General features: G+C 38.4%; 1 protein-coding gene, 1 long non-coding RNA gene and 1 other non-coding gene across 3 annotated transcripts in view; 2 read left to right on the top strand and 1 right to left on the bottom strand.

Annotated features, from left to right (window-relative positions):
* LOC145539016 (uncharacterized) overlaps window positions 1–21813 on the bottom strand; it is a 43980-nt gene that overhangs the window by 2884 nt on the left and 19283 nt on the right. The window lies entirely within an intron of this gene.
* LOC145539998 (U6 spliceosomal RNA) lies at window positions 12776–12880 on the top strand. Its single transcript, XR_014078135.1, has one exon. It is a non-coding gene; the product is annotated as a U6 spliceosomal RNA (small nuclear RNA).
* Window positions 14583–15086, top strand: LOC145539013 (small ubiquitin-related modifier 1). Its single transcript, XM_081572248.1, has one exon. The coding sequence runs from the start codon at window positions 14651–14653 to the stop codon at window positions 14954–14956; it is 306 nt and encodes a 101-aa protein (XP_081428374.1). The 5' UTR covers window positions 14583–14650; the 3' UTR covers window positions 14957–15086.

Raw genomic sequence — 21813 nt, 5'->3', positions numbered from 1 at the left:
GCCTACTAAAGGTTGAGGGTGTTTAATAATCGAGATATAGAGGGAAAAAAACAGAGGATAAATAAGCCCAGAGGCAAGTTGTTGGCCTCCAATGTCAACTGGTGGGCAAGGGAATCTGAACTAACTACCCTTGGAGACACTCAACTCCAATGAGTGGCACCCAGTCCCACTGAGGGATAGCAAGCCAAAAAAACTAGGACCTAATCAATGCACCATTTGCAAACAAGAAAAACACTGAAAAGGACAATGTCCTCACCAACCACAAAGAGGAATGCAAGCGGCAGATTCTGGCCATGACCCTCCAAGGCAGATGGTCCAAACAGATGAAGAACAATGGGACCAGAGGACTAAGCCAGTACGCCAACCGATCCCCAAGGAGCCCTGGTTGACACTGGACACAGGGATTAGACTGTCAAATTCTTAGTTGACACCAGTGCCACTTACTCAGTTCTGAATACCAGATCAAGTAAACTCAGTCATAAGAGGTGTAAAATTATGGGGGTACAAGGGAAGGCCAAGAACAGGCATTTATAGAGCCATTAGAATATAAGCTGGAGGAACACACGCTCATCCATTCCTTCCTGTATGTCCCTGAATACTCTATATTTCTGCTAGGATGAGATATCTTACATAAAGTGGAGGCTACTATCCACCTAATGGGAGACAAACTGGAGACTGGTGTCCCCTTAGACAAGGGCACAAGATGATAATGTTAACGGCTGAGGAAAAACCTCCCTAGGCAGAGCAAGTTGATCTCCCTAGAGTAAATATCTAGTAAATCAGAACAGGTGGGATGAGCTGTAGAAGCCATCCTGTGATAGTTCATCTAAAGTCCGGACATACATGATCCAACAGAAAACAGTTCCCTCTCCACAGGGAGGCCTTTTTGGGCATTGCTGCCATTTTACAGAGCCTAATTGATCAGGCCCTATTGGATGTTGCCAATCAGCCTGTAGTACCCTTTCTCCCTGTAAAGAGGAGGAGAATTCCCAATGAGGAATGCCAGATGGTACAGGACCACAGGGCACTCAGTGAAGCTGTCTGGGGTATACATCCAGTCGTCTCTAATCTTACACCCTGTTGGTCACTCTACCAGTCACCAGGACTTGGTATTCTGTGTTAGATTTAAAAGATGCCTTATTCTATATTCCATTAGTCCCAGAGTCTCAAGAAATGTTTGCTTTTGAATGACAGGACCCAAACATGCAACAAAACAAAGCCAAACACTGCTGGACAGTCCTTCCCCAAGGGGTCAAAAATTTTCCCACCATCTTTAGGGAAACTTTAGCTAAAGACCCAAAAGATCTGCATCTGGAGGAGGGAGCAAGATGGAATCAGAATATAAATGACATTATGATTACCAGCCCAAATATGGAAGCCTCTGACAAAAATACTGTAACCACTCTGAAATACCTAGTCCATAAAGGATATAAGCTGTTCAAGAAAAAGGCTCAAATATTATAAACTAGGGTGACTTACCTAGGCTTCATTCTTCTGGAAGGCCAGAGAAGCCTATCCTAGGAGAGGAAAAAAGCCACTTGCTGCCTCATCCCTTCTAAAACCTGAGGGTGGCCAGGTTTTGCTCACCTGGATCTTTAACTATAGTCTAATAGCTAGACTTCTGTACAAAAAGCTGAAAGGAAAGAATAATGATCCTTTTGAACGGAATTTAGAATATGAAAAGGTGTCTTCAAGAAGTACAAAGCAACTGGGGGAGAATGGATACATGCTGAATATTAGCTGTATGGCTGAGTCCCTTTGCTGTTCACCTGAAACTATCACAACATTGTTAATCAGCTATATGTGCATGCTAAGTCGCTTCAGTCATGTCCGACTCTTTGTGACCCCATGGACTACAGTCCACCAGGCTCCTTTCTGTCCATGGGATTCTCCAAGCAAGAATACTGGAGTGGGTTGCCATGCCCTTCTCCAGGGGATCTTCCCAACCCAGATATCTAAGAACCCAGGGAATCAAACCCGTGTCTCTTACATCTCCTGCACTGGCAGGCAGGTTCATTACCACTAGTGCCATCTAGGAAGCCCCTTATCAGCTATACCCAATACAAAACAAAACGTTTAAAAAAAAAAAAAAAAAGAATTGTAAAAGCAATTACTTCAGGCCTCTGCTCTGGCCCTCCCAGATTTAGCTAAACCTTTTGACCTTTAACATTTGGCTCAGACAGTAAAGCATCTGCCTGCAATGCAGGAGACCCAGGTTCAATCCTTGGGTTGGGAATATCCCCTGGAGAAGGAAATGGCTAGCCACCCCAGTATTCTTGCCTGGAGAATTCCATAGACAGAGGAGCCAGGCGGGCTACAGTCTTTGGGGTTGCAAAGTGTCAGACACAACTGAGCAACTAACACTTTTCACTTTGACCTTTATGTTCATGAGAGAAAGGGAACCACCCTTGGGATATAAGCTCAAAAACTAGGAGCCCTTATCCCAGTGGTTGCTTATTTCTCTAACCAGTTAGATCAAACTGCTAAGGGATGGTCTTCCTGCCTACTGGCAATAACAGCTACTTCAACACTGCTAAAGGAGGCTGAAAGTTAACATTTGGTCAGCCAGTCACTGTATGGACTCCACACCACATTCAGGCTTTAGTAAGTTCTCAGGGAACAGACGGAGAAGGCAATGGCACCCGACTCCAGTACTCTTGCCTGGAAAATCCCATGGACGGAGGAACCTGGTAGGCTGCAGTCCATGGGGTCACTAGGAGTCGGACACGACTGAGTGACTTCACTTTCACTTTTCACTTTCATGCATTGGAGAAGGACATGGCAACCCACTCCAGTGTTCTTGCCTGGAGAATCCCAGGGACGGCGGAGCCTGGTGGGCTGCCGTGTATGGGGTCGCACAGAGTCGGACACGACTGAAGCGACTTAGCAGCAGCAGCAGCAGGGAACAGATTCTTTACCAGCTGAGCTACCAGGGAAGCTCATAAAGACCATAGACACAATCGATTCCAGTTGCCTCAACCTATTTAAATGCTGCTACTGCTGCTAAGTTGCTTCAGTCATGTCCGACTCTGTGTGACCCCATAGACAGCAGCCCACCAGGCTCCCCCATCCCTGGGGTTCTCCAGGCAAGAACACTGGAGTGGGTTGCCATTTCCTTCTCCAACACGTGAAAGTGAAGTCGCTCAGTCGTGTCCGACTCATAGCGACCCCAAGGACTGCAGCCCACCAGGCTCCTCCTTCCATGGGATTTTCCAGCCAAGAGTACTGGAGTGGAGTGCCATTGCCTTCTCACCTATTTAAATGATCCTTTCCCAAATGTCAGTGAGGAATGAACCACAGATGGGAACAGTTTTGTGACAGACGGGAAAAGGCTAGCAGGGTGTTCAATGACCTCCCAGACCCAAGTCAAAGAAGCACAAAACCTATCTCCATGGACTTCTGTCCCAAAGGTAAAACTGACAGTCCTCACTTGAGCCTTAGAGCTTGGGACAGAGAAGATCTTAAATGTTTATACAAATTCCTGGTATGCATATGCCATCTTACATGTACATGGGATATTTGGAAGGAAAGGGGTATGCTTATTGCAGAAAATAAACAAGTGAAACATGGCTTAAGCACATTGAAGCTCTTAGAAGCAGTACAGCTTCCCAAAGAGGTGTCAGTGATTCCTTATAGGTGTCACCAAAAGGGGACTGCAGAGGTAATAAAGGAAAACAAGGCAGATCCAACTGCCAAAAAGGCGGCCCTAGAACCAGGTAATTGGCAACTACATCTCATACCTTGAAGCCCAGAACCATACAATTATCTCCCAATCTACAAAAAGGAAAAATTAGACAAAGCCCCAAAACAGGGCATCAGTAGAGATCGAGGAGGCCATGAGTGGCTAATTGATGAAAATAGGCAACAATTCTTTCCCCCAACTGCAGCTTGTCAAGCCATCAGAGAGGCTTGTCAAGGACTTACTGTGGGAGGGAAGCCTTATATAATTAGTTGAGGTCATGGTAACTCCTGGCATGAAAAGTATAATCAGCAGAATGTTTGAGACATGCCCCACCTATACGATGAACAACTCCAGCACCATATTCCCAGAAGCCCCCAGATAAGCCTCATTCAGACCAGAGGGACATATCCTGGAGAAGACTGATAGACTGATTTCACTGTCAGGCCCAGAGTACCAGGCAATTTCAGGTATCTCTTTGTACTAGTGGGCATTTTCTGGTCATATAGAAGCATTCCCCACTAGTCCCAGTTTTGGGGCAAGTCCCCTTTTATCATTCTTCACTTAGTTGGAGTGACTAGGGCATTATTAAAGAAATAATCCTCAGGTTTGGCCTTCCAGGATTCCTACAAAGCAGTAATGGTCCAGCATTTTGTCGTTAGTGAAGAAGGGGATTACGTGAGCCTTGGACATAAAATGGATCTTGCACTCAGCCCAGAGGTTCCATCATTGAGGAAAGTAGAGAAGTTCAATCAGACTTTGAAACGGGCCTTAGCCCATGGATGTCAGGAAACTCAAGAATATTGGATTAAGTTGCTTCTGATTGCCCTGCTCTGCATGTGGTTAGCTCTAGGGGGTAAGTTAAAGTTAAGTGCACTTGAACTCACATATGGTAGACTCATTTCCAAACCCAAAAAAAAGGGACACTTTAACCCCCTTGAAATAGAACAACTCAAGTATGCCCTCCAGGTAGGAGAAACCATGATAGCACCCATGGAATATGGTAACCGGGTGCTGCCTGTACCCACTGTACCCTGTACCTCTTCCAGCCAGATGAACCTAAAGACATGGAAAGCTGGTAGCCAATAAAACCAACTCAATCCTAAGTGGAAAGATGCCACTTGGTGATCCTAACCACCCATTCTGCCCTGAAGTTGCAGGGATCACTCCATGAGTATACCACACTCGAGTGAAGGAGGCTACAGAGCCCAAACCTCCCAGAGACAACCTGGGGTAATGGACTCCTTTGACTGCTAGTGTGAACCACTCTCTGCCCTGAGGCAGTCCCACCCACAGCTTGTTGGGAAGAGCGCTAGATCATATCTCTCCATCCTCTGATCCAAGAACAAAGCTTTCCTTTTGCTTCTGAGCAACTCAGTCTTATTCCGTTGACTCAAATGGGCAAAAGGACCCTTATTGAGGATCTACTCAGGAGGGTTTGTTAAAAAGGCAAAACCAAATAAAACATTCTTGACCTTACAATTCCCTCCAGTTACTGTAACAATTCTTTTTTCTCCCTTACAGTAAAACATTAAAGAAATTCTCCACACACATCGTTTCTACTTCTTCACCTTCCATTACCTTCTCAATCTACTTCACTCTCAATAATAATCTAAAAATCCTTCATGCTAAGGTTACCAAAAACATCCAGTCCTCTGATATCATCTTACTTGACCACACAGAAGCACTGACACCATTGTATACTGTCTCATTCTTGAACTACTCTCCTCTTAGCTTCCCTGACATCATCTTTTAGTCCAGCTACTTTACTTCAGTCTGTTTTGCCTGCTCCTCATCTAAATGTTACAAATTCACCTGTATCATTTTTCTTCCTACGTCTTTTCTTTGAGTGATCTCATTTATTTCCATAGCTTTTAAAACCATCTATGCTGACAACTCCCAAATTTATGTATCTGTTTCACACTCTGACCCCCACAGTTGTATATCCAACTACCTACTTGACATCTCTTAGCAATTTTACATACATTTCAATATACCGAAATAAAACTCATGATTTTTCCCAGGGCTTAGTAATTGAATAAGAAACTAAGCTTGCAAAAAAAAAACACCAACAAACTATGGGAAACTCCCCAATTTTTTAAGGAACAAAATTCACATTTAATATGTTAAAATAAAACTATACAGGTAGTCATCAGGGTTGAGGCTTGATTAGACTTTTTCCATTTATGTAATAATTTAGTGTTGTTTTTGTTTTGTATTATGTTGAAAGAAGCAATTCATTATTTTTTTAATATGAGACCTCTAAAGATCCTTATCTGCCCCCACGCATGCCCAGTTTTCCACTTATCAGTAAATGCATCGGCATTGTCATTCATTTGGTTTCAAAGTCAGAAACCTGGATTTCACCCTTGAAAATGTCCCTCATTTCCCACACTCAAGCCAGAAACAAGTCCTGGATTGAAGTCCTGGATTGAGGTCCCCAAATAACTCAACCCTTGCTCTGTTCTTTACCACTGCCACTACTATCCACTTTAGCCCTGTCACCCCAACTATTATGAGAAAACTCCTTACTGTATGTTTCACACTATGCTTACTCCCTTCTAATACATTCTCCACTCAACAGGCAGAATGTCCTTTAAAAACACAAAATGTTACTCCCTTGATGGTTTCTCATTGCTCTTCAAATATAATTTCAACTCCATATCATAGGTTTTTGGGCCCTGCCTGCTCTGGTCACTATATATTTTGCAACCACACCTTGATATCGGATCACATTCCAGCCGTGGCTTGATCCTTCCCATCAGCTGGTCTCAGCAGTCTTCAGCAACACCCTCTCAAAGAAATCATGTAATTAGAATCTTCTCTCTGGTTTTCTATCACTTTGCTCTGTTTGTTATCACAATTTGTAATTTTTTAGTTATTTGTTTGTTTGCATCCTTTTTGACTATCTAAGTTAGACTGTAAACTGAGTGAGAACAGAAGCCTGTTTTCTTTACTCTGGATTCTCCTAAGTCTGACAGTAGAAGGATCAAAAAATTAATGATGGATTATGGATTCCATCCTTAAGTGGAATGAACAGTCCCCCTAATCCCGTGACAATAGACCCAGTGCTTCTTTCACTCTCTCTCCCACTGAAAGAAACAACTCTGAAATTCTGGACACTTCACTGAGCCACGGCTTATTCGCTTTTGATCATGGCATCTAATAGTCAAGCCTGTAGACTGTTTTTAGTGAATGACAATGAAATGGATGAACACTCAAAGTGAATCTGGTCTTTTGCTTCCCAATAAATAAAATGAGAGCGATAATATTTAAGTTCATTCAAGCTCTAAATTTCAAGACCCCTGAAAGTCTCATCAGACAAACTAGTCACAAGTCTGAACACTGCTTCTGGAAGCTTCCTAGCAAGTTTAGTCCTTAAAGTGCTATTGAGGGATTATCAGTCATTCAGTACAACGTCATCTTCCTGTCTTCATTCTGTTTGGAAAAACTTAATAATATTTCATTGTCTACTTTATAAGAAAATGGGGGTGCTTGATCTCAATATGAAATTCACCAGTACTTTATATTCACTGACAAGACTGAAAGGTATTTACAGGTCCTACTATGATCCACATGAATACTTATTACAAAGTAAGTCTTCAATAACTGACAGTATATATAAATTTTCTAAACATACTGACACATACACAAAATTCACATGGTCTAAGACACAGGAGATATTTCCAACATTAAAACAGGAAAATCTGGTATTTTAAATCTTCTGACCCAATTCTGTCTGAAGAAGAAACATCATAACAGCTTCAAGAAATAACTTGAAAGCACAGATTTGGCCTTCGTAAATATGTACACTTTCTGTTTTTCTACTCTGAAAAAGGCATATTAAAGAGGGTAGGCAAGTTGACAAAATTCAATAAGACATTTAACAGCTTCTGATGCATTCTGACCCACGGTTTCTCAGAATTAATACTCTAGCATCCATGGAATTTTGTATTAGGCTTTAGTAAATATATTTGACATGTTAAATTCAATCACACACTAAATTCAGCATAGCATTGAGACTGTTAATTTCAGTGCCTCTTTAAATAGTGGATATTATTTCAAATAACCTATCATATTGAACAAAATAGTTTTCTAAGGCATTTTTTTAAAAAATTCTCACTAGTGTTTACCGAATTAGCGGTCAAATATTAAACCATAAAAACCATCCATTAAAAGCTAAGAAACATACAACCCAAGGTGGAATAAACTTGGTAATCATTTTGACAAGGGCGAAATTGCAGTAAGAGACCTTGCTTAATGCATGGCACAAAATGTGAGGAAGCGTGAAAAAGACACTGTCCTTTAGCACTGTGCTCCACCAGACACACGTGTCTGGGGTTGAAGAAATGGAACCACCAGCAGCACCCTCACTACATGTGAGGGTCTGTAGTCCACTAAGCTTTGAACAAGCTGGCACCTAGCCCCTACTTGGGCACAGGCACACAATCTAAAATCTGCTCTTAGGCACAGATGCACTGGCACAAAATCTGTCCTTAGGCCCAGAAACTGGGAACGCTGGCTATAGTTACATAATACGTCATTCCAACAAAGTGATTGAAGCTGCATGGGGTGGGCAAATTTGATCAAATGAAGCAGGCAGAGCTGGAAGAATTCAGACATTGTTGGCAACAGATCCAGAGTTTTAAGGAGGAAAAAAATACTTCATGTGGAAAATTTCTGGAAGAATGTATGCCAAACTAATAACAGTAGCTATCTCTTAGAGAAAGGATTATTAGAAAATTTTAAGGTGATTATTTCTATAATTTTGGTTTATTAAAAAAATATACAGGGAAATAATACAAATAATTGTAAAGTAATAAAAATGCCACACCCATAATCCATTCATCAGCAATCAATTCTCAGATTTTTACTTTTAGATCACTGGAAGGGAAATTTGAGGTTTCTTCCTTTCGACTTCTCACAAGGTATAGTCTATCATTTCCTTCACTAGTGTTAAAAGATTTCTTTTTTCCTTTATGGAAATAAATGTCCCACAAAGTAGATTTGCCTGGCATTCAATGTGAGGCTGAATCATGCATATAAAATAAAAGACTTTTAGTTCATCTTCAATAAAACAGAATATTCTTTAAACCAATACTGCTAAGAGGAAAAATGATTTCATTAACTGAAATGTTTAGCCAAGATACTGGATGGTGCTTTTCACCTGTCACAGTAATTAAGATGTCTCTAATAAAATACCATTGAGATAAATTATAGTCCTTTACTCAGAGCTCATCAGAGAAGATCTAATTTATAGCACTGACTATAACATGTTAAAAAGTCTCTATTTGAAAGCTAATTCCATGATAAATTTTAATCATGTGGCTAGAACTAGCTTCAAAGCTGTATTAATTATACATTTAAGCTCTACATGCAAACTAGTACATTACAGTACAGCCAGAACATGTAAAATTTAGTTTGAACCGAATTAAAATATGCCAATTTCCTCTGCAGTTATTTGCTTTTGATATACTGTAGTTCTTTCAGTCCATTCTTTATAAACATTAACTTACTGCTGTGCTTTCTTAGCCATTTTGCTCCCCTAGAAAGAACTCCAGGCTCTGGTTAACTTCATGGCATGATTTTCTACCTTTGCAGAATACAAAGCAGATATCCATCTAAGATAAATATCTTAATAAAACGGGTGAAAGTTGCTGGCAAGTTGTACTTCCTTATCCCAAAGTCTGTCCATCCTGCTCACTGTAATTCCTAGTCTCACCCTTATATTTCTCTCTCTCTGGGTTTTCATCTCTGGCTCAAAACATAGGTCAAGTCACCGAAGCCCTGTAAGTACAGGCATGCATTCCTTGCTTCAAAAACAGACTAGAGCAGCAGCCAGTCAGCAAACTCAGTCTTTGACAAGAGGCTTGTTCTATATGTAAGTTGAACATTTCATTCTCCATCTAGAAAGTCTTAGTACCTAGAAAAGATCAAGTGAATTGAATAGTGTGCTTAGTGTTGTTACTATTACATGTATGTAATACTTCACACAGTAAAAAATAAAAATTTGTAGATTAAAAATTTGCCATATTTCATTTTTCCTGCCCCTCAGTTTCCTAGTTTCATTCCCTGGAGGTAAATTGATCACTTTATAGGACTACAATGCATATAAGAACATACAAGTGTAAAACAACAAAAAAATGTACTATATACCATATTGTTCACTTTAATATTTTAATATATATATATTACATACTGGAAATTGTCCAAAATAAGTACATATAAATAGCTTCATTCTTTAAAAGACTGCATAGAGTCCCATGCCATACAGGTACATAATTTACTTAACCTGTGTTCCTAACATATTTATGCTGCTTCCAATCTTTTTGTTATTTCAAACAACCTTATAAGGAATAGCCTTGTATGTTTGTCATTTAAGACGTGACAAACATATCTGTGGATAAATTCTCAGAGCAGTACTGCAGGATCAAAGAATATATGCATTTGCAATCTTGATAAGATATCATTAAACAGTTTTTATAGAGTTGATACCAAATTACATACCTAATAGTAGTGTATTAAATACTGCTTTCTCACACCGTTTTCAATATAGTATGCTATCAAAATTCTTTTATCTTCACCAAATAAACAAAGGAAAATGGCACTTCACTGTAGTTTTAATTTTTAAATTAATGTTTTTTCCTGTTATGTATTAAATGAATAACTTTTCATATGTTAAGACCCATTTACATTTCTTTTGATACCAATCATTTTATCCTTTGTCCATTTCTTGCAGGATTATTGGCCTTTTTCTTATATATTTATTTATATATGCTAAGAAACATAGCCATTGGTCTATGTCATCAGTTGCAGAGAAAATATTTTCCCCTGGCTTGTCATTTGCATTTTTAATGGCTTTTAATGATAAGATGATTTTATTTTAGTTTTATATGGTCAATTTAATCTATCTTTTAACTTAATATTTCTTAGTTTTGGATTAACCCTAAGAATGTCTTCTGAACCTTGAAATATTTTATACACACACACACACACCTGTGTGTATACATACAAAATATTTCCATAGTATACTAATATTTTTCTATTTAAATCTTTGAAATATTTGGAATCTGGGGATAAGAAATGAGGTAAGAGCCCCAAAATATTTTTATTTTCCAGATTACTATCCAGTTGTTCCAATGTTGTTGTTGTTCAGTCACCCAGTAGTGTCCAACTCTTTTCGACCCCATGGACTGCAGCACACCAGACTTCTCTGTCCCTCACTATCTCCTGAAGTTTGCCCAAGTTCATGTCCATTGCATTGGTGATGCCATCCCGCCATCTCATCCTCTGACACCCTCTTCTCTTTTGCCCTCAATCTTTCCCAGCATCAGGGACTTTTTCAACGAGTCAGCTGTTCGCATCAGATGACCAAAATACTGGAGTTTCAGCTTCAGCATCAGTCCTTCCAACAAGTATTCAGGGTTAATTTCCCTTAATTTTGACTGGTTTGATCTTCTTGCTGTCCAAGGGACTCTCAGGAGTCTTCTCCAGCACCACAGTTCAAAGGCATCAATTCTTCCATGCTCTGCCTTCTTTATGGTCCAGCCCTCACAACCTTGCACGACCACTGGGAAGACCATTGCCTTGAGTATATGGACCTTTGTTGGCAGTAATGTCTCTGGTTTTTAACACACTGTCTAGATTTGTCATAGCTTTCCTGCCAAGAAGCAAACATCTTCTGATTACATGGCTGCAGTCACCATCTGCAGTGATTTTAGAGCCCAAGAAGCAGAAATCCTTCACTACTTCCACCTTTTCCCCTCTAATTGCCATGAAGTAATGGGGCCATGATCTTAGATTTTTTAATATTTAGTTTTAAGCTGGCTCTTTCACTCTCCTCCTTCACCCTCATGAAGAGGCTCTTCAGCTCCTCTTTGCTTTCTGCCATTAGGGTGGTATCATCCACATATTTGAGGTTGTTGATGTTTCTCCCACCTATCTTGATTGCAACTTGTAACTCAATCAGTCCAGCATTTCTCATGATGTGCTCAGTGTATAGATTAAACAAACAGTAACAGCAGACAGCCTGTTGTAATCCTTTCTCAATCCTGAAACTATCAGTTGTTCCATACAGGATTCTAACTGTTTCTTCTTAAATAATTCTTCACTTACCTACTGATTTGTTATGCCATTCTTGCCATACACTAATATCCAACACATATTTGGGTCTACTTAACAGACTTTCTTGTCTGTTCTATTTATCTGCATGTCTAGTCATACATTATTATTACATTACTGTAACTCTATTTGCTTGGTCTTCATTGCTGAGTCCAGGCAACTCAATATTTTAAAATATGGAAGAGACTGTAACTTGTTACTCTTCTTAGACCAGAATTTTCTTGAACATTTTTCCTATTTTCCATGTGTATCAGTCTTTCCAGTTCAAAAAATGAACAAATAAGTAACACTCTACTCTAGTTATTGATATAGAATTAAGTTTACTACTTACATTAGGAAGAGCTGACATCCTTATAATATTGAATTTTCATATTAAGGAAAATGTATGTTTTCCTCATTTGTACTAATTTTGCATATTTCTTGTTAAATTTATTTTTTTCTATTGTAAATGTGGTATTTTGTTTCATTATAACTTCCAATTGGTTATTGTCTGTATTTATAAAAGTTGTTTGCCAGAACACCATTCCATGTTCGATGCATGAGACAAATGCTCAGGGCTGGGGCAATGGGATAATCCAGAGGGATGGGATGGGGAGGGAGGTGGGAGGGGGGTTCAGAATGGGAAACACATGTAAACCCACAGCTGATTCATGTCAATGTATGGCAAAAACCACTACAATATTGTAATTAGCCCCCAACTAAAAAAAAAAAAAAATTGAAATGCTAAAAAAAAAAAAAAAAAAGTTGTTTGCTCTTTACTATTATACTCAGCCATCTAAAAATTCTTCTGTATATTCATGTAAGAAAGTATAAAATTTGCAAATATTACAACCTTTTTCATATATGTGTACATATATATATATATGTATATATATATATGTATATGTATATATATATATATGTACGCCTCATAATCGCCTCTCTAATTGTACTGGCATGTACCTTCAGAACTATGTTAAAAAAGCAGTAGTGAGAGCTTGCATGGGCAACACATATGCTAAAACTGGAACAATACCAAGAGGATTAGCATGGCCTCTGAGTAAGGATGGCACAGAATTTTGTGATACATTCTGTATTTTATCTCCTCAGGCACGGGACACAAAAGCAAAAATAAACAAATGGGACTATATCAACTAAACAGCTTTGCACAGTAAAGGAAAATATCAAGAAAACAAAAGTCAGCCTCCTGAATGACAGAAGATATTTGCAATATCAGATATATGCAATGAAGTTGATATCTAAAATATATAAAGAACTCATGCAACTCAATATCAAAAAACAAACTCAAAAAATGAGCAGAGGCATTGAATAGAAATTTTTGTACAGATGGCCAACAGACACCTGAAAAAATGCTCAACATCACTAATTATCAGGGAAATGCAAGTCAAAACTACAGAGAGGTACCACATCAAAGCTATAAGAATGGCAATTATCAAAAAAACAAGAAACAAGTGTTGGCAAGGATGTGGAAAAGGGGGAACCCTTGTTTGTGGGATCATAAATTGGTGGAAAACAGTATGAAGTTTCCTCAAAAAATTAAAATAGAACTGCCGTATAATCCATCAACTTCACATCTGGGTATTTACCCAAAGAAAACAAAATCACTAATTTAAAAAGATATATTCACCCTATTGTTCACTGTATCATTAAATAGACAAGACATGGAAACTATCTAAATGTCCATCAATAGCTGAATGAATAAAGAAAATGTGACATGCACATATATACACACACACACAATGGAATATTACTCTGTCATAAAAAACAATGAAATTTGCCATTTGTGACAACATGAATGGATCTAAAGAATGTTATGTTAAGTGAAATAAGTCAGATAGAAAAAAGACAGACACTGGATGACTTGACTTACATGTGGAAGCTAAAACACAAAACAAAACAAATAAAACAAAATAAAAACAGACTCAGAACAAACTCGTGCTTGCTAGAAGGTGGGAGACAAAACAAGTAAGAGAGATTAATAGGCACAAACCCACATTTATAAAATAAATAACCCATGAAGATGTAATATACATCATAAAGGATAAGGTCAATAATATCTTAATTATTTTGTATAGGAACAGATGGTTACTAGATTTGTCATGATGATCATTTCATAACATATGCAAACGTCAAATCACAATGTAGTACACCTGAAACTAAAATATCACTCTACATGAACTATGTTTCAATTGTTGTTGTTTAGTCGCTCAGTCGTGTCCAACTCTTTGCGACCCCATGGACTGCAGCACACCAGGATTCCCTGTCCTTCACCATTTCCCAAAGCTTGCTCAAACTCATGTCCATTGGGTCGGTGATTCCATCCAACCATCTTGTCCTCTGTCACTCCCTTATCCTCCTGCCTTCAATCTTTCCCAGCACCAGGGTCTTTTCCAATGAGTTGGCTCTTCACATCAGGTGGCCAAAGTACTGGAGTTTCAGCCTCAGCATTAGTCCCTCCAATGAATAGTCAGGATTGATTTCCTTTAGGATTGACAGGTTTGATCTCCCTGCAGTCCAAGAGACTCTCAAGAGTCTTCTCCAACACCACAGTTCAAAAGCATCAGTTCTTCAGTGCTCAGCTTTCTTTATGGCCCAACTCTCACATCCATACATGACTACTGGAAAAACCATAGCTTTGACTATATGGACCTATTGACAAAGTAATGTCTCTGCTTTTTAATACACTGTCTAGGTTTGTCATAGCTTTTCTTCCAAAGAGCAAGTGTCCTTGCTTGAAATAAAAAACTTGGAGCAAGTTTTTAAAGTAAAAAAGTAGGTAAACCCCGGAGCGAGGTTCTACCTACCCGAGGCCGCTGGTGTGCGGAGACCCCGGGGGAAACCACCGTCACCATGTCTGACCAGGAAGCAAAACCTTCAACCGAGGACTTGGGGGATAAGAAGGAAGGAGAATATATTAAACTCAAAGTCATTGGACAGGATAGCAGTGAGATTCACTTCAAAGTGAAAATGACGACACATCTCAAGAAACTCAAAGAATCATACTGTCAAAGACAGGGAGTTCCCATGAATTCACTCAGGTTTCTCTTTGAAGGTCAGAGAATTGCTGATAATCACACTCCAAAAGAACTGGGAATGGAGGAAGAAGATGTGATTGAAGTTTATCAGGAACAAACAGGGGGTCATTCAACGGTTTAGATATTCTTTTTATTTTTTTTCTTTTCCCTTAATCCTTTTTTATTTTTAAAAATAGTTCTTTTGTAATGTGGTGTTCAAAACAGAGTTGAAAACTGGCACCCCATCTCTTTAAAACATCCGGTAATTTGAATTCTCGTGCCCATTATTCATTATTGTTTCTTTTCATTGTGCTGATTTTTGGTGATCAAACCTCAGCCCCATTCATATCACTCTCTCCTTTTTAAAAATTACATGTGTACATAGAGAGCCCGCCTTTTCCAGGACTGTGCATTTGCAGGCTTGTGATAAATAAGATCAACTAATGCAAGTGTTCCTAATGACTTTCCAATTGGCCCTGAAGTTCTAGCATGTGATTGCTTCACTCCTGGACTATGACTTTCAGTGGGAGATGGAAGTTTTTCGGAAAACAGAACTGTGGAAAAATGACCTTTCCTTAACTTGAAGCTACTTTTAAAATCTGAGGGTCTGGACCAAAAGAAGAGGAATATCCAGTTGGAGTCAAAATGACAGAGAATAGTGACGAACTCCAAAGATGGCTTCACTGAAGAGAAAGCATTTTAAGATGAAAGAAAAATCTTGTCAGAAGATCCCAGAAAAGATCTAATTTTCATTAGCAGTTAAAGTTATTCATGCAGAAGTGTATACAACAGAACACTGCTCTTTTTGACTTTATTTGTACTTTTTGGCCTGGGATATGGGTTTTAAATGGACAGTGTCTGTACCAGCTTCATTAAAATAAACAAAATATTTGTAAAAACTGTAAAAAAAAAAAAAAAGTAGTGATGCTCTGGCTTTATTCTTGACATTATGGAGATTTTCTCATTGTGTTTTCATTAACACATGATACTAGCTTTTAGATGGTAATTATTAGTTTGAAATGTTGCCACGTAGTTCCTAGTTTATTGAGGTTTTTTTTCCAACCCTCGATTGGTATGATTATGTGATTTCTTTTATTTGTTTTCCTCTAGGTGAATTATATTAACAGAGTTGCTAATGTTGAATTATTTTTCCATTTCTGAAATAAGCCAGTATTATGATCCCCACCACGCTCAATCAGTGTCTAAGTGCAGTCCAGGGGAAGGAAGCATGGTTTGGTATGAACATCATGGGAGTTTTATAGGGTTTGGAAGCTGGAGTCTGTCATCAACTATGGTCCTCACAGCAGATTCTCTTGAAGGAAATTTGAGTAACACATTTCTACAACCATCATGTGAGTCAGTAGAGAGCTGGAAGTCAGAAAACTTGAGCTCCAGAACTATTACTGCCAACCAGCTATCAGTGTTATCTTAGGTAATGTACTCGCTGAGCCTCGCCTTTCCCTTGCTTGATAAAGACAGACACAATAACAGCACATGCATTTAAAGTGCTTGAAAGAGATTCTAGTACATAGTGTGTAATAAATATTAGCTGTGATTACTGTTAGTATCAAAAATCCCTTCAGGGCAGAGCCCCAGAACCTGAAAAGTAGCAAGGTGCTCAGTCGCTCAGTTGTGTCTGATTCTTTGTGATTCCATGGACTGTAGCCCACCAGGTTCCTCTGTCCACGGGATTTTCCAGGCAGGAATACTGCAGTGGGTTGTCATTTCCTACTCTAGGGGATCTTCCCAATCCAGGAATCAAACCCAAGTTTCCTGCATCTCCTGCATTGGCAGGCGGAATCCTTACCACTGCACAATAGCTGCCATTTATTGAGCACTTATTACATGCCAGTCAGTGTTGACAAAGACAGATCAGAAGGAAAGAGAGAAAAGGAAGAAATCATGGCACTAGTTGATGTGACCACCTTGAGCAACCTATACTGAAGGAAGAGGCTCTCTAGCATTTAGAATTTGCTAGAACAAAAAGACTTATAAGGAAGAAGAAAAGTGAGCCTAAAAATTCCTTTCTGGATGTGTTAAGTTTACTGAGAAGGAAAGATAGAAAGGATTTAGGGTATCAGCAATAGCTTCCCAAGTGGCTCAATGGTAAAGAATCCCTGCCAATGCAGGAGACGCAGGGTTCAATTCCTGGATCGGAAAGATTCCTTGGAGTAGGAAACGGCAACTCACTTCAGTATTCTTGTTTGGAAAAAGTTCATGGACAGAGGAGCCTGGTGGGCTGAACTTAGGGGTCTCAAAGAGTTGGACTGACTGAGTACACACACACACAATGTTCAGAATAGAGTAGGCCCTTGGCTGGAGCTTTCATTTGGCTCTCTATCATCTGGGTCCCCCTGGTGGCAGGATGAGTGAAGGAAGATGAGCAGTATCAACAGATACAGGGCAAGAATTCAGCACAGGCAAGCAAGGCTTCTGATCCTGCATCTTTCGCTTACCAAATCTGAACAAAATCCTTAACTTTCTGGTCCTCAAACTTAAAAGGGATTGCTCTAAGGGATAAATGAGATAATAATATATAATTTATGTAAAACACTTGACATAGAATAGTTGTTTAATAGGCATGGCTATTATTACTAAAGCACAACTCATATGTTTTATAATGATCTAAATTTTACTTATAATACTACTCTCAAATATGATGTTAATTTGGGAATTTCTAGGCAATCCAGTGGTTAGGACTCCACTCTTTCCCCTGCAAGGAGCATAGGTTCAATCCTTGATTGGGGAATGAGGATCCCACATGCCACATGGTGGGTCCCAAAATAAAAATATATGTTAATCTTTAACAAATACTGACTGCCATCAAGAATATTTTTCATGAATTTTAATCTTAGAACTTTCAGGAAAAACCACATAAGCTACAATGATCTTCAATAATTACACTGATGTTCTAATTGCAGTTTTGACCTTGCACTGAAAAAAATTTAAAGGAACTTTTTTTTTAGTAAACTCATCTCTAATGGACAAACCACCTGAAAGGATCCTTTTTAAATAAATACTATCCAAAAGCTACTCACTATCCAACTTCTAAGTTACATGTATTAGTAACAGTTAAAAACATGAGAACTTAAGCCATGAAAACCCAGCCATCATATTAAGATGGTCTTTTATGTCAACATGAATCAACACATGCCAGACAGATTTTTTAATAGTCAATTTTGAGATATGGAAGTTCTTGTGTCAATGGATGAAATATGCATGCATTTGAAAAATTCAAATGTGAACATTTTTTATCTAACAGATTTCTTCTGATCTGAAAGGATAGCAAAAGTCGGGTTAAAAGTTTTCATGAAAACTTTAAAAAGCAAAGATCACAGGTGATATAAGATGGTATTGAGAGAGAAAGCATTTATTGTACGGCTTTGAAATTGTTTCCATTCACATGGAACAACCCCAGCTGTTTTCAAAAATCAACAAATGATAAGCAGAAGGAAGGTAGGAAGAAACAATAGCATTTTTGTTATATCCAACTGATAAACACTGGGCTGCATATATATTATGCTAAGCATAATTAAGCACAGAATTAACATCATTTCACTGCATTTGTAACACAGTGAAATAAGGCAGCTGAGACAAATGAAGAAAGGTCTCCAATACATTGCTTTGAGGATCTAAATTGGCACTGTCAAGTTATATATTTACAAAAAATATGGACAAAAAGTTCAAATGATTAATTTTTTCTGGATGTATGTGCATAGGCTATGACTAAAGGTCATCCTGTTATTCATGTAGTTTGATAAATCTTAACCTTCCATGAACCACATCTCTTACAGTGTATCTAATTACCTAGAATGGATCCAAAAGCAATTCTAATCCTATATTTTAATAAGTAAAGCATCATAAACAAAAGATAAATCTTTTCCTTGATAAAAAATGTTGGAGATGCAAATTTACAAAAGAAGTCAAGAACAAAATACTTTAAGTGCCAAGCAAGCACTTGAAATATGTCATTCATTCACTTAACATTTACTGAGCTCATACGATGGGTAGGTTCTCTAAGTGCTGAAGACATAAAGGTTATAAGGATATCACAGTCTAGTGGCAAGTGACAGGTATATGTAGATGCAATTTCAATACAATAAGAAATGCAATGATAGTGGAGGGTCCTGGTGTAGAGTGGAGGTGGGGGAATGCCCAAAGACATGGTAATTTTACCTTATTCTGTGGGAGAAGAGAGGCAAGAATACTTTTCAGAGGAGGACTGGCACCTCAAAGATGAATATTGGTTGATTTTCAGAATAATCTCTAATAATCCTTATATGTAGGTAATATAATTATTCCCATTTTATAGATGAGGAAATAGACATATTCTGACTCAGAGATAATAACTGGCAGGACCAAGTCTACCTGATTCCAGTATCACACATTTTCCATTGCATTTGAGGGCCAAGAAAAATACTCTGTATGTCTCTCCAAGTCATAATTTTTTTCACCATTGCTTATCTCATTTAAGGATTCCAACATAACATTACCTTATTGCATTCACATTCTTTCTCTCTCTTTAGTTGCTAAGTCATGTCTGACTCTTGCAACCCCGTGGACTGTAGCCAGCCAGGCTCCTCTGTCCATGGGATTCTCTAGGCAAGAATACTGGAGTGGGTTGCCATTTCCTTCTCCAGGGGATCTTCCCAACCCAGGAATCGAACCCAGGTCTCCTGTATCGCAGGCAGATTCTTTACCGACTGAGCTATGAGGGAAGCCCGGTGCTTCCTAATTCACATTATGTTGAACTAAAAGAATATACAGTAATTGCAGGCTTGTATTTCTGCCATATACTCTTAGAAATTCTCATGAAAACCCAAAATATTACCGTTATCACAGAGAAGAATAGATATAAAAATCTAAAACTGGCACTGGGAAAAATGGAAGCCCTATTAAGACTTTATAATAAACATCTGAAAACATTTCCTTTAATTGATCAAATAGTCTCAGGTTTAATCAGAGGGAGGCAGTAGTCTTAAGATCATCTAGAATAAGGAGTTGATTTAGCTCTCCTCATGATGGGATAAACTTGATCAAATTTTCTTGATCTTTTGCCTACTTTTATAAAAGGGGACAGTTTTATTTTCAACCTACTATCATCACCAATTGAAAGACACTATGTAAGAGCTGTAGGAATTCAAGAGCCTTCCTGAGTAGGGAAAACTCACTTTCTTGTGAGTCTCCCCTTTACCACTCACACAGAACACTTCACTTCTGAGACTTCTGGTCACTAAATGTGTGGGAATTGTTCCAATACCAAGCAATTCTGTGACACCAGCTGGATGTCCTCCAATTTAACTCAGCTCTCACACTATCTACCTTGAGGTATCATTAGATACATAGCTTAAGTAGTGCTCAGTCCCACAAGACTGCTCCCCACCCTAACTTCAATAGTAAGTCCAGTTTGTCACCAGTGTTTCTGAGCCATTAGCTATAAATCAGAGATTCCCAAAACCCTCACCTTGGGTTCAATTAATTTGCTAGAGCAGCTGACAGAATTAAGGAAAGCAGAATACTTGCTGATTACTGGTTTACTGTAAAAGGGTATGATAAAAGATACAGATGAACATTCAGATGATCAAGACATGTAGGGAAGTGGCACAGAGCGTCCATGCTCTCTCCCAGAGCACTACAGTCCCAGCACTTCCAAGCAATCACAAACCCAGAAACTCTTCAGACTCACTTGAGGGGTTTGTATGGAAGCACCATTAACTAGGCATGATGGATCATTAACTTCATTTCCAGCTCCTCTCCTTTCTCTGGAGATGGGGAGTAAGGTTGAAAATTCCAAGTTTCTAATCATGGCTTCATCTTTCTGGTGACCAGCACCCATCCAGGAGCCCACCAAGAGTTACCTCATTAGAACAGAAGGCAAAGAGCACACACACACACACACACACACACACACACACACATATATGTATTCTGTTATCTCATACATTCTAATCACTGATGAACTATGTGCTAGGCAATGTGCTATACACTAAGTAATTAAAGTTGAGCAAGCCGTACTGCCTGACCCTAGGAGTTTGCCAACCATGGTGGGAGACAATCAGGCAAGAATATAAATGCATTTGCTCCAGCCAACTCATTTTACACATGTTGAAAAAAGGATAAGAAAATAAGTAGTTTGTCAAACTCTGATTATGCATTGTTGATGGGAATGGACACTGATATAACCTTTTTTGGAAGACAATTTGGGAATGCCTTTTAAATTTGCAAATGCTCTTATTCTAAAACACAGATATTCTAAACAGAAATTTATCCTTCAGATGTACTTGCAGAAATTCCAAACATAAGTGTTTGAGAAAATCTATGCAGTTTTGATCATATTAGAGAAACACTGGGAACAATCTAAATGTCTATCAATAATCGACTGACCGGATGAACTCTAGAACACTGTGTAGCAATTTAAAAGATGAAATAGATTTGACATAATGTAAACACAAGAGATTATTCAAGAGCTATCCATATATGAAAAAACTGCATGGATGATGACGTTCTATCTTTGTTTACAAAGGAAAAAATCACCACAAATAAATGTTTAGAAAAATAAGTATCAGGGAAATGTATACTAAACTATAAACAGTGGTTAATACAATGCCTACAGATAATTTCTATCTTTTATGTTATCATTTTGTAATGCTGGATAATTTTTTCTAAATAAAAAGTATGTTTGACTAAATTGATGTGATTTATAAATATTGTATCTTGCAAAAAAATTGATATTCCTAGGTTTTTATATTTATTAAAATTTCTTGAAAACTGTAAAAGCTTAAATAAATTATGGGATTATCTATTTATATGCTAAATAATATTAGACATTATTTTGAGGCACTCCAAAAGAGAACATACTTACACAGAAAAAAAAGATTTTAAAACCATTAAAAATAACATTAAAAATTAGGATAATAACATAGTTTTCTAGTTTCTCTCAAGCATTCTTGAACTTTAATCCAGGTCTCTGGAGTCTTGGTCTAGTTCTTTTTCTATGCA

Source organism: Giraffa tippelskirchi, chromosome 2 (assembly GCF_054371585.1).
Source record: "Giraffa tippelskirchi isolate mGirTip1 chromosome 2, T2T-mGirTip1v1.2.pri, whole genome shotgun sequence".
NCBI classification, from domain to species: Eukaryota; Metazoa; Chordata; class Mammalia; order Artiodactyla; family Giraffidae; genus Giraffa; species Giraffa tippelskirchi.
This window is presented reverse-complemented; position numbering and strand designations above follow the sequence as displayed.

What these genes read in the sequence shown, in the direction of transcription:
- LOC145539013 (XM_081572248.1), top strand. Translation starts at nt 14,651, where the DNA reads ATGTCTGACCAGGAAGCAAAACCTTCAACCGAGGACTTGGGGGATAAG.